This window comes from Gossypium hirsutum, chromosome A09, assembly GCF_007990345.1.
Source record: "Gossypium hirsutum isolate 1008001.06 chromosome A09, Gossypium_hirsutum_v2.1, whole genome shotgun sequence".
In the NCBI taxonomy this organism is placed as follows: Eukaryota; Viridiplantae; Streptophyta; class Magnoliopsida; order Malvales; family Malvaceae; genus Gossypium; species Gossypium hirsutum.
The window spans coordinates 76411060-76424134 of NC_053432.1; the positions used below are offsets into that span (position 1 = coordinate 76411060).

Genomic DNA, 13075 nt, shown 5'->3' on the forward strand with positions numbered 1-13075 from the left:
CTTCGGCTATACTTATCTGATCAAGAGACAAAGTGATAAGTGATAGCTTTAGCTACACTTATCTGATCAAGAGACAAAGTGATAAGTGGCTACACTTATCTGATCAAGAAACAAAGTGATAAGTGGCTACACTTATCTGATCAAGAAACAAAGTGATAGGTGGCTACACTTATCTGATCAGGGACAAGTGATAAGTGATCATACGTAAGACCATAGTTATACTATGGCAAAGTGAAAGTGAAGTACTCAATTTTCCGTGACCGTTCCCTAATTTGATTAAGGATGGTAAGTGACAAATGGGCCCAAAAGAATTAAAGTAAATGGATAAGTGGTAGTGTATTTATATCAGGACGATGTTGTTATTCAAACTAAAGTGATATTTTCATTGCTAAATTGAGAATTTCATAAATGTGTTATTGAATGGTATAATCAATAAACATTGAGTTAAATGGTAAATACGTATTAGTTTTGAATTTGATGTCATTGAATTGTACGTGAATTAAATGGAAATTGCTAGTGATATGATTTAAATTATGAGCATGAGAAATTGCGAATTGAATGAAATGGAAATGAAGCATTAAATTGCATGAGTATGTATCGGGTCTCGCAGGCCCTAATTATTATGATTATAATATTTTGAGGATATATTGTGAAAAGTTATAGAAACATGTTAATTATTTTGAAAGTTTTAATTTTGATGAAATTTTATAACTCGGTTAAATACGTTTACAAGTGTATGTGTTTTGGTAATGCCTCGTACCCTATTCCGGTGTTGGATACGGGTAAGGGGTGTTACATTTAGTGGTATCAGAGCTACGGTTTAGTCGGTTCTCGGACCAAACGTAGCATATGTGAGCCTAGCTATACATGCCACGTTATTACTCTTGATGATGTGATATCTCCGGGCTCTAACGAAATTGCTTTGTTAAGACAGAGATGATTTTCAATCGAGCTATTTTCGATAATGCTAAAAATGATATTGAGATAAATGAAATATGCTCACGTTATGTTGGAATTTGGAAAGGTAAGTATAAAAATTTGTGATATGGATGTGTTCATGTATGAAAAGAGATGACTATAAGTTAAAAAAAAAGTTTATGTTGTGACAAGCTCATCCAAGTATGTTGGTGATTATATAATGCTATGTGCTCAACATATTTGATTAAGTGAATATGATAAGCAAATTTACTTAAATAGATGGAACGTGTGTATGTACATCTGCTTGAATAAGTGAAATTAGTATGTTCATATGATAGAATCTTATGTTTAATTGTTAAATTAAAGATAATAAGATATTTTGTTTTATGTCTAAACCATGAATATTATAATAGTATGAAAAATTGAATTGGAAGTCAAATTGAGTAGAACGCAGGAATGAGTACTTTCGTTCAGTGATATGTGATGAATTGACGGAAAAGACCATGGTTTGACCATGGCAACATGTGAACATGTGATTATGTGATTCCGTGTAAGACCATAGCTGGGCTATGGCATCGGTAAGTGATATGTGTGATATGTGATTCCGTGTAAGACCATAGCTGGGCTATGGCATCGGTAAGTGATATGTGATTTCGTGTAAGACCGTAGTTGGGCTATGGCATCGGTATGTGATTTGTGATTACGTGTAAGACCATAGTTGGACTATGGCATCGAGAAAACGAAGTACTCAATTCCGTAAGACGTTCTCTAATTTGGCAAATGTCGGTAAGTAAAATAGAAGCCAAGTATTGGAATTTAATTAGATATTAACGTTGAGCTTGAGTAAGTAAATTCGTTGTGTGAAATTGTGAGTGACAGAAAACATTTGTAATAAATAGATGTGTTAATTTGCTTGGAATGAATTACGTGGTTATGATGGTATTACATTGATGATGAATACAAAATCATATATATATATGTATCTATGAGAGCAAGTTGAAAGATTTATGACTTCACCATCACCCCCTTATCAGTATTGTTCTATGACGAAAATTATCTTGATGAGACAGATATGTTTTTCAACTGAGTTAATTCTAATAGTATAGAAATAAATACTAAAATGTTTGAGTGAAAATGTATTGATTATGAGTTGAAACTCATAAAGGTATGGATCAAAGAATAAAACATTTTTTTTATTGATGAATGTTATAATTATACAAGCATATGAGTTATGATATTAGGATTATGATGCTATATAGAAATTTTGATTGTGAATTAGTGATTTGAGTTAGAATTTTGTGTTGAGAACAAAAGTGATTAAAAGCAAATGTTTATTAAATGCTTTGAGAATGTGAACTTAGTAATGAATTGGCTATTTGTGATGGTATGTGTTATGCGCATTTATGTGTAAGATAAATTTGAGGCTTTACTACACTCACCCCCATATTAGTAAAATGTTGCAATGAAATTTGTGAGATTTTGGTTGAATAAGCTTACGAGTGTAGTGTTACAGAAGTTCGTGTATGGGAGAATAATAATGTGGTCGGAAAAGTGAATGAATTAGAAAATGAGGACAATATAAAAAGAGAGAAATATTTGATAGTTCTGAAAACTACTCAGGTTATCAAAATGGATATCATTCTATATGGATTGTAATTTTTCGATACTTTGTGTAGCTTCAGATGCTGAAATATCGCTATCCTGATTTTCTTATGAATCTATGTGATTATCTGTAAAAGATATGAAAATCCAAAATCATGTGTGAATTTGAAATATACTGTGGAAGTAAATCATTAACCTACCATCTGGTAAGATTTTCGGGGACGAAAATCCCTAAAGGGGGGGAGAGTTGTAATAGCCCGATTTTAGGCTTAGTCGGAACAGTGGTTTCGGGACCACAAATCCGACGAAAAAAAATGTAATGGCTTGAATTTTCAGAGGTGTCAGAACGGTGATTCGAGATCACTAAATTCGACAAATGGGTAGAAAATATTATTAATTTAGTAAGTATAAGTTAAATATGAAGTTAGGAAAATTTTTGAAATAGTGAATAGTGCACTAGAAATAAATATTAAAATAATTAGAATCGAAATGAGGTATCAAGACCTCGGGGATTTTAAACTGAGCCATAAATATTTTTATAAATATTTATGGAGTGTTAAAAAGTTAGTATTAAAGTTTCGTTAAGAAATTTTAAAGTTCCGATAATTAATTGAACAAAAAGGACTAAATTGTAACAAATGCAAAATTTTGGGAAATGATTAAATAGCTTAAATGATAAAAGGAAGAGGGCTTAAAAGGCAAATAGACCCAAGGTCTATTTGGGCTGGACGGCAGAGGCATGAAATCAGCAAGAAAGTAAGGAGAATTAAGGGCGAAATTGGAAAATTGCAAAATTTGCTTAATAAAGTTAGGACCCAAGTGGAATTATCTAGATTTCTCTTCATTTTTCTGAATTCTCATCAGCTAAAACACCATGGAAGGGCTTCTTCAAGCTGGTTCTTCATATTTTTATTACAAGTAAGTTCAATTCTTGACTATTTCTTGAAATTTTTGTATTTTTATGACTTTTACAACTAGGCCCACTTGTTAAATCCATTAGTTTTTGATTTTATGAAAGAAGTTGAAAGTTGATATGAATATGTGCTGGAAGTATATGATGATTTAGCATGAAATTAGAGCTTTAAATTGTTCATATGCTGATTTTATTGAAAGAATTGAATAGAAAGTGAATGTTTGGGACCTAATAGTAAAAGAGTTTGAAGATAGAGTTATATGTGGAAATTCTGAATTTCAATAGTTGTGTAACAACTTATAATGTCTAGTAAAGTACTAATTGAGAAAATTAGATTAATTGAGGGGTTAATTGAGAAAGGACCGAATTGTATAAACTGTGAAATTTGGGGCAAAATGGAAATCAACATTTTGCACTAAAGCAGTTTTGGACAGCAGCAGTAGTGTAACTTTGAAAAATCACCAAAAATTGTAGAGATTGAATTAGAGGATGAATAAAATATGAAACTAAAGCTTATTGAGTCTAGTTTCTTATAAAAGAAATGACGTGAGCAATGGAATTGTAAATCATGAGATATAATAGATTTTGTGAGACAAGGTCAGAATGAATTCGGGTTCCCCTGTTCTGACTTTGGAAAATCATTAAAAATTGTACAGAAATGATTATGATTTATAGTTTATATGGTTAGAATCCTTAATGAGTCTATTTTTAGAAGAAACAAGCTAAAACATCATCCGAATTCTGTACAATGAGATAATTAATTTTTAGTGAAGAGTGGTCGGAACTGTCAGACAGCGAAACAGGGGAAATTTTAAAGAATAAACTGTACTATTTGGCTGAACCAAAAATTATGAAAATTTTATGGTATGAAGATATGTGAGTCTAGTTTCAGGGAAAATTAACGGATCTTAATTTGGAGCTCTATAGCTCCGGATAAAAATAATTTAGTGACTCTGACTTGGATAAACAGCTTTGAATATACATGTTAGTGAATATTGAAATTATGGTTAATGTTGTTTAAGTGTGTTATACACATTAAGGATGTGGAATGGAGAGGAGGAGGAGGAAAATTGGGAAATATATGAATGATTCGTGTATAAATGGTCATATGTTTGATTATAACTCATAAACGATGAAATATGAATGATGCTTATTTTTGTGCATTATTGGTCATGGTTTAAGCTCATGTGTGAAAATAAAGTTTCATAGTATGTGTGTATGGTATATTCAGTATATGATTTGGCATGAAATAATACCATGAATGGTTTATGAATTAACACATGTTGGTAAGCCTGATATATGAATAAATGATCAAATTGAGCGGAACGCCGAATTTGAGTACTTCTGATCAAGTGACAAAGTGATAAGTGGTAGCTCTAGCTACACTTATCTGATCAAGTGACAAGTGGAAAGTGATAAGTAATAGCTTCGGCTATACTTATCTGATCAAGTGACAAAGTGATAAGTGATAGCTTCGGCTACACTTATCTGATCAAGTGACAAGTGAAAAGTGATAAGTGATAGCTTCGGCTATACTTATCTGATCAAGAGACAAAGTGATAAGTGATAGCTTTAGCTACACTTATCTGATCAAGAGACAAAGTGATAAGTGGCTACACTTATCTGATCAAGAAACAAAGTGATAAGTGGCTACACTTATCTGATCAAGAAACAAAGTGATAGGTGGCTACACTTATCTGATCAGGGACAAGTGATAAGTGATCATACGTAAGACCATAGTTATACTATGGCAAAGTGAAAGTGAAGTACTCAATTTTCCGTGACCGTTCCCTAATTTGATTAAGGATGGTAAGTGACAAATGGGCCCAAAAGAATTAAAGTAAATGGATAAGTGGTAGTGTATTTATATCAGAACGATGTTGTTATTCAAACTAAAGTGATATTTTCATTGCTAAATTGAGAATTTCATAAATGTGTTATTGAATGGTATAATCAATAAACATTGAGTTAAATGGTAAATACGTATTAGTTTTGAATTTGATGTCATTGAATTGTACGTGAATTAAATGGAAATTGCTAGTGATATGATTTAAATTATGAGCATGAGAAATTGCGAATTGAATGAAATGGAAATGAAGCATTAAATTGCATGAGTATGTATCGGGTCTCGCAGGCCCTAATTATTATGATTATAATATTTTGAGGATATATTGTGAAAAGTTATAGAAACATGTTAATTATTTTGAAAGTTTTAATTTTGATGAAATTTTATAACTCGGTTAAATACGTTTACAAGTGTATGTGTTTTGGTAATGCCTCGTACCCTATTCCGGTGTTGGATACGGGTAAGGGGTGTTACAGGTGATTAGAAAAATAAAACAAAATAAAACTGTTGAATGATCATTTTGTAATTTTTCATAGTGAGTTGACCAAATTTTTTTACTAATAATTGAGTGATCAAAAAATTTTATTAATAATTAAAAGACTACTAATATATTTTACCCAAACAATTTCTCTTATTATAGGAAATAAATGTATTTACTAATGTATATTTTGTTAATCTAATTACAACCCCATAAACATATGTAAAGATGGTAGAATACAAGGATGTAGGCAAGTGTCTTGATTTTCAAAAATGAAAAATGTAATTTAGTCTCGTTACAAATTATTAAATTATAAATTTATGACAAAATTTTATTTTAAAAAGAAAATTATATAAAATTTTTTAACTATAAATTCATAAACGATAAAATTATATTTTAAATTCTTAATAATTTATAATTTAATTTTAATCCGTAAAGAGTTAATTGAAAACCAACAAAACCGATAGGGTTTTAAATAACAGCGAATAAAGAAGCAGTGGTCACAAGATTCATTTAAGACCTCAAAAGCCAATGGTCCCCTCCCCTTCCATGTTTTCAAATTCCATGCACAACCCTATCACAATGCTTCTAAACTTTGTTGCATTGTGCAATTCGTTTAATTTATTCTTAAAAATTTTAATATAAAATAATTTACTAACGGCACATTAAATATAAACTTATATATATATAAGAGTTGCTGAAATGGATGAGGCAGGAGAGTACAGGCGAGTAGTTTTAAAAGCAAGTACGATTAATGAATGCAAAGGTCCCTTTACCCACCAAAAATCCGCAGATTCTTTCTCACGAATCATATCATCCTAGGGCTTGAGTGATGTCATTAATGAAGGGCTCTTTAATGCAACAAGTGACTGCCAACCCTTTTACCCAGTCTCCTATTAAATGCTGCTGAGAGAGAGAGAGACAACAAGGGTCAATTTCCAAACACATTGTTCAACCTTCTTTCCAATTCTATGTTTCAAATGGATACTAAAATTCAACCTTACTTTCCTTCTTAATCATTAACAATGAATTCCATCAATAAGATTTTATGAATAAAATACCTATTTTCCATTTAATGGTTTAATTTAAGTGTACTTACCGAAATTTCAAACCAAAAAAGAAAGATAAAAAGTTTGTTTCTTTTTTAATGTTGGTTGGTGGGTTTATCGAAGCCTGACCCTTCGCACGTTAGAAAATGGTCCCTCTCTTCCAACAACAGAGAATCTCATTCTTTTCCTCTTGTTAAAATAAACGCTAAATTGTATTAATATTCATTTAATTATAATTTTTTTTATTTTTATATATTTAAAATAAAAAATTTATAATTTAAGCACATTACATAGTTTAGTAATTTTGATGACTTCTATTAAAATCACAAATGATAAGTTAATGTGATAGTACAATAATAATTTTAACCCTTAATTTTTACATATTATATTAATTTAATAATGATTTAAAAAATTAACCATCAAAATTTATAAATAATATTCTAATTCTAAAATTAAAAAAGTAAAAAAACACAAATATTTTCAAAAATATAATAATAAATTTTAACACACTTGTCTTGGTTTGTCAATAACCGCTAAACATATGGGTTGGGAGTCGAATTTGGCTTTTAAGCTTTTTTCGATTTTCCCATACCATAGCGGGTGGTGAAGCAGAGCAGAGAGGCAGCGGAGTTGTTTACAATTCCACTGGATTCGTCAACGGAATCAATCTTCCCTAACAACAAATTGTTGGGTATCTTCCTTTTGATTCAATCTGCGAGTTGCAGGCATTGGAGAAGATTGATGTTGAGAACAATTCTTTTCATGGCAAGATTTCCGAGGACCTGAAAAAATGTTATGGCCTATACTACTTGGATTTGGGGTGCAACGCTTTTTTTTTCTGGAGAAGTCTCTGATTTGTCTTCTCTAAATGGATTGTAAGTTCTTGAATTTGAACAACAGTCGATTCCGGGATTTTTCCATGGAAATCACTGGTGGGGGTGGGGGTGGGAGAAGGTCCGGTGGTGGGGCGGGGGATTTTTATTTTATTTAATATTAATATTAATATTAATATAAAATTTAAATTTATTATTATATTTTTTAAATATTTATTTTTATACAACAATATTTTTTATGTTTATTTATTTTTAAAATTTATTATATTTATGTATTTTATATTATAATATGTAAAAATTGAGCGTAACTGTCATATTAACTTTCCGTTTATGATTTTAACGTAAATGATCAAAATGATCGAATTATATAATGTAAATGTTTAAATTATAAAAATTTTATTTTAAGTAATTAAAATAAAAATTTTTGATAATTAAATAACTATCTTTATAATTTACCCTAAAATAAAACAAAAAAAAATCAATTTAAAACAAAAAGGGAAATTAAAAGTGGAGGGATTTTGCTTAGAATTGATAAAGACCTGAGAATTGTGACACTTACTTTTCACACGCATTGTCTATGCTTTGACAAAACATTTATCTTTCCTTTTTAACCTCCTTTTTTGTTGTTGCGCTTTAACACATTGGTAACTCTTCATTCCAATAAATTCCAAATTTATCCACATTTGTTTCCAAATTTTTTAATTTACGACCAAAATGATTTGTAAGTTGGAACTAACAAAAAATGAAATCTGGGTTTTTAGAAAAAATTGTAAATTGTGAAAATAAAAATAAAAATGAAGTAAAATTTGAGAAGTTAGAAAAAAAAGTAGCAAGTGCAAAACTGAAAAATGTTGATTATAATAATATTCCCTCAGTCAGCAACCACTGACAGAGGGAGAAAATGAAAAGGAGTTGCAGAAACGAGTAAAGTTTGTATTTAATTTTCACAACCTCCAAACCAACCTCTAGTTTCTTTTCTCTGCTGCTTCTTCACCCATAACCCTAATTTGTGAAGGGAATCATCAACCGGCAATTTCTAGCAGTCCAACCAAAACGAAGTTTCAGATTTAGCTCTAAACCTCTAACCCATTTCAGCAATGGCCTCATTCACCATTCCCATGTACTTCTTCACTGCCCTTATCCTTTTCCATTTAAAATTCGTTGCTGCAGAACAAAGTTCCTCCTTTTCCTTCAAAACTTTCGGTGAAGATCCCAACTTTGAGTCTAAGATTGCTTTATATGGGGATGCACATGTTGCTGATCATGGCTCTGTGATTCAACTCACTAACTCTGTGAAATGGAGTGCTGGAAGGGTCATGTATAAGAAACCTATCAAGCTTGTTGAAGGTAAAGTTAGGAACTTTGCTTCTTTTTCAACCTACTTTTCTTTCTCAATGTCACATGAGAAGGGTGATGGTTTGGCTTTTGTTATGGTTCCTAGTATTTTTAATGTTAGTGTATTGGGCAATAGTTCGTTTGGGATTTCCTTTGGGTTGAAGGAGAAAGGTAAAAAGGGTATTGTTGATGTAGAATTTGATACCTCCAAAGATGGCAAGTATGGTGGTTTGAATGAAAACCATGTGGGGATTGATGTGGGTAGTCTTGTATCAGTTAAAGTGAGAAATTTATCATCTGTCAATTTGGTATTAAACAATGGGGAAAAGTTGCATTCTTGGATTGATTATGAGGCAACTTCAAAGAGACTAGAGATTAGGTTGAGTGAATCTAGTAGTACCAGGCCTAATGAACCATGGCTTTCACACTCAATCGACTTGGCCACCCTGTGGAAGGATGAGGAAGTGTTTGTGGGCTTAAGCTCTTCAAATGGGAACTCTTCTCAGACATGCTTTATTCACTTGTGGAGCTTTAAGCTAAGGCAGGTTCCAAATTGGATGCATTCTCAACCACTTGATCCTGAGGCTATTTCAAAGAACCCCGAGCCTTCAACAACGGCACACAAGAGTAGCAATTGTTTATGGAAAGTGCTTGCCATGTTCATCTTCGGTTGCGCTTGTGGAGTGCTGACAGCTTCTTGCCTGCTACATCTATGGACCACACTTGGTGCTAGGCGTCCGGTAGCGCCTGAAGAGTGTAGTGTGCACCCTGTGGAATTTGAATACAAGAAAGTCAAAATAGTAGTAGACGAAGTTGTCAAAGATGACACGAAATAGATGTTTTATGTTGTAAATTGATCATCTTTTTTTTTTCTGTAATTGTAGTTGCAGGTTTTGTGTGCGCTTATAGCTGATGACCAATTGTGAAAAATGTAACTGTTTGTTAATTAGTGTTTAATGATGAAAGCATTGAGATTTACTTATCTTGCTTGTCGTAGCCTTAATTGTAAATGCATGATTTTTTAGCAAAGTTGTGTAAGAAATCTGTAACTGTGATCTGAATTGAGGAAACATGCATGAATTAGACAAAGAGTGTGGTGTGCACCTTGTGGATTTTGAATACAAGAAAGTCAAAACAGTAGTAGACAAAGTTGTCAAAGATGTTTTTTTTTTCTTTTTGGTAATTGTAGTTGCAGGTTTTGTGGTGCTTGTAGCTGGTGATCAATTGTGAAAAAATATTTAGCTCTTTGTTGAGATTTATCTTAAAATATAGATTGCAAAGTTGCTTGTTGTAACCTTAATTATAAATGCATAAATTCCAGAGCAAGTTGTGTAAACAAATCTATGAGCGTGAGCTGAATTATTGTCTCTGGAAGTATATGCCACATGCCTATCTCGTGGTTTAGGTAGGCTGACTTAAATATGTGCTTTATTTCGTATTGTTAGATGATTGATGCATTGATTTCACATTTAATAATAATGTCTTTGTTGGCATAGATGCTCTTGATGGAAGAAATGAGTGAAAAAATGAAAAGAAATACAAAATTTTAGATGTTCATTTGGAGGAAAGTAAATGAGGGAGAGGATAAATTTTCACCATAATGCATAAAAACAAGTCATTTCTATTTTATAAAAAAGTTCATTTTCTTTCCTCAAATTTTTTCTATTTTATAAGCAATGAAGGGTTCAACTTTTGCCTTCTCTTCACATACACACTACTGAATAAAGCCTTGGTGAAATTTGCAGAATAGTGAGCGATTTATAGCATTTTTGTTCTAATATGACAGACCACCTATGTTTCTGTTTGATAACATGAAAGGCTCCAAGGGATCAGGTAATTTGAGAGATTGTTTGCCAAGTACATAGTTTAGATTAGATTGGCTTATATATGCATGCATATGTCATTCGCACTTGAAGTTGGAATATTGAAAGAAGAGAGCTGTAATATTGGCACTTGACATCATATTGCATACAGATATCCAATCGGTAATTGGTATTTCTTTTAGCATTGTTCTACATTGAAAAAGCTAATATCTATATAGAACCGAATTAGTCTTGATACTCCTCCTCTTCCTCCTCATACTCTTCTTCATCGTCTGCAGTTGCATCCTGGTACTGCTGATACTCCGACACCAGATCATTCATGTTGCTTTCTGCTTCTGTGAACTCCATCTCGTCCATACCTTCGCCCGTGTACCAATGCAAGAAAGCCTTTCTCCTAAACATGGCTGTGAACTGTTCACTCACACGCCTGAACATCTCCTGTATCGAAGTTGAGTTTCCAATGAATGTTGATGCCATTTTCAACCCATTCGGAGGGATATCGCACACTGTTGATTTGACATTGTTTGGGATCCATTCCACAAAGTAGGATGAATTCTTGTTCTGGACATTGAGCATCTGCTCATCGACTTCCTTGGTGCTCATTTTGCCCCTGAACATAGCCGATGCTGTAAGGTACCTTCCATGGCGTGGATCGGCAGCGCACATCATGTTCTTGGCATCCCACATTTGTTGGGTGAGCTCAGGCACAGTTAAGGCTCGGTATTGCTGTGATCCACGAGAGGTAAGAGGCGCAAAACCGACCATGAAGAAGTGAAGCCTGGGGAAGGGAATGAGATTCACAGCGAGCTTCCTAAGATCGGAATTCAGCTGACCAGGAAACCTCAAACAACATGTTACTCCAGACATTGTAGCAGATATCAAATGGTTCAGATCTCCAACTGCACCAACAAGAAGACCAAACAGATCATTAGTTCAATCCACATTAAAGATTAAATGAAACCCAGAAAGGAAGAGCATGTTCTTACAGCTAGGAGTGGTGAGCTTGAGAGTACGGAAGCAGATGTCGTAGAGAGCTTCATTGTCTAGAACCATACACTCATCCGCATTTTCGACAAGCTGGTGTACTGATAAAGTAGCATTGTAAGGCTCAACCACTGTATCAGAGACCTTTGGAGATGGGAAAACAGAGAAAGTAAGCATCATCCGGTCCGGGTACTCCTCTCTGATCTTTGAAATCAAAAGAGTTCCCATTCCTGATCCTGTGCCTCCACCAAGCGAGTGGCAAACCTGAAACCCTGCAAACATACATACCAATAGAACCCTAAGAACACATACATGGAAAGAAAACAAGAAGAAAAGAAAAGAAGAAAGCTTACCCTGCAAGCAGTCACAGTTCTCGGCTTCTTTTCGGACAACATCAAGAACGGAATCAATGAGTTCAGCACCTTCGGTGTAATGGCCTTTAGCCCAGTTGTTTCCAGCACCGGATTGACCGAAGACAAAGTTGTCTGGTCTGAAAATCTGACCATAAGGACCAGACCTGACACCATCCATGGTACCAGGTTCAAGATCCATGAGGACAGCCCTGGGAACATACCTCCCACAACTAGCTTCGTTGTAATAAACATTGATCCTCTCGAGTTGAAGATCAGAGTCCCCATGGTATTTCCCGGTGGAGTCAATGCCGTGTTCAGCACAGACCACTTCCCAGAACTTAGCCCCAATTTGGTTACCGCATTGGCCTCCCTGGATGTGAAGGATTTCACGCATTTTCGGGATTGAATAAAACACGCTGTTAGAAACAGAGATTGAAAAGAAAGAAATGAAGAAAGAGAGCGGGGCAGGTTAGAAGGGAGGAGGGTGGGGGCGGAGGGACGGAGCTTTTATAGAAAAAAGTGAAGGTGTTAACGGTAAACAAATTTGTGGGGTTATTTTTGAATTTTGAATGACCAAGCGGGCTCTGTCTATACTTGCTTTTGTATTTTAATTTTCTTTTGCTTCTCTTTTCAACGGTCAGCCTTTATGTTTAAGGATGACTGGGGCTAGTTTTACAAAAGTACTTTTAGAAAAATTACTTTTGTAAATTATGGGAAAAAATGTGATTTGTTAAAAATTTCTGTTGAAAATTAAAATATTTTTTTAATATGATGGTAGAATATAAAAAATTAGTTAAGTTACATAATATTTAAATAATTTAATATAATGATACATGAAATATAAATTAATATAATGATAAATAATTTAATATAATTTTTTTTACAAAATTAATGATATATAAAACATTTTTAAAAAATAAATATAATAATAAATTTCGAGA

At 33.1% G+C, this 13075-nt stretch overlaps 2 protein-coding genes across 2 annotated transcripts; one reads left to right on the plus strand and one right to left on the minus strand.

The window, feature by feature from the left end:
• Positions 1 to 8387: 8387 nt before the first annotated feature.
• On the plus strand, positions 8388 to 9956 carry LOC107889751 (L-type lectin-domain containing receptor kinase VIII.2). Its single transcript, XM_016814301.2, has one exon. The coding sequence runs from the start codon at positions 8737 to 8739 to the stop codon at positions 9808 to 9810; it is 1074 nt and encodes a 357-aa protein (XP_016669790.2). The 5' UTR covers positions 8388 to 8736; the 3' UTR covers positions 9811 to 9956.
• Positions 9957 to 10827: 871 nt separating this feature from the next.
• LOC107889752 (tubulin beta-2 chain-like) lies at positions 10828 to 12605 on the minus strand. The gene is made up of 3 exons (NM_001326766.2): positions 12135 to 12605; positions 11784 to 12053; positions 10828 to 11696 (listed from the first exon to the last, which is right to left on the minus strand). The coding sequence occupies exons 1-3, from the start codon at positions 12526 to 12528 to the stop codon at positions 11023 to 11025; spliced, it is 1338 nt and encodes a 445-aa protein (NP_001313695.1). The 5' UTR covers positions 12529 to 12605; the 3' UTR covers positions 10828 to 11022.
• Between the last annotated feature and the right edge of the window lie 470 nt (positions 12606 to 13075).

Excerpts from the sequence above, each read along its gene's own strand:
- LOC107889751 (XM_016814301.2), top strand. The coding sequence starts at position 8,737 with ATGGCCTCATTCACCATTCCCATGTACTTCTTCACTGCCCTTATCCTT.
- LOC107889752 (NM_001326766.2), bottom strand. The coding sequence starts at position 12,528 with ATGCGTGAAATCCTTCACATCCAGGGAGGCCAATGCGGTAACCAAATT. Across the intron at positions 12,054-12,134 it reads GAACTGTGACTGCTTGCAGG|GGTTTCAGGTTTGCCACTCG; the intron begins GTAAGCTTTCTT and ends GTATGTTTGCAG. Across the intron at positions 11,697-11,783 it reads CAAGCTCACCACTCCTAGCT|TTGGAGATCTGAACCATTTG; the intron begins GTAAGAACATGC and ends TTGTTGGTGCAG.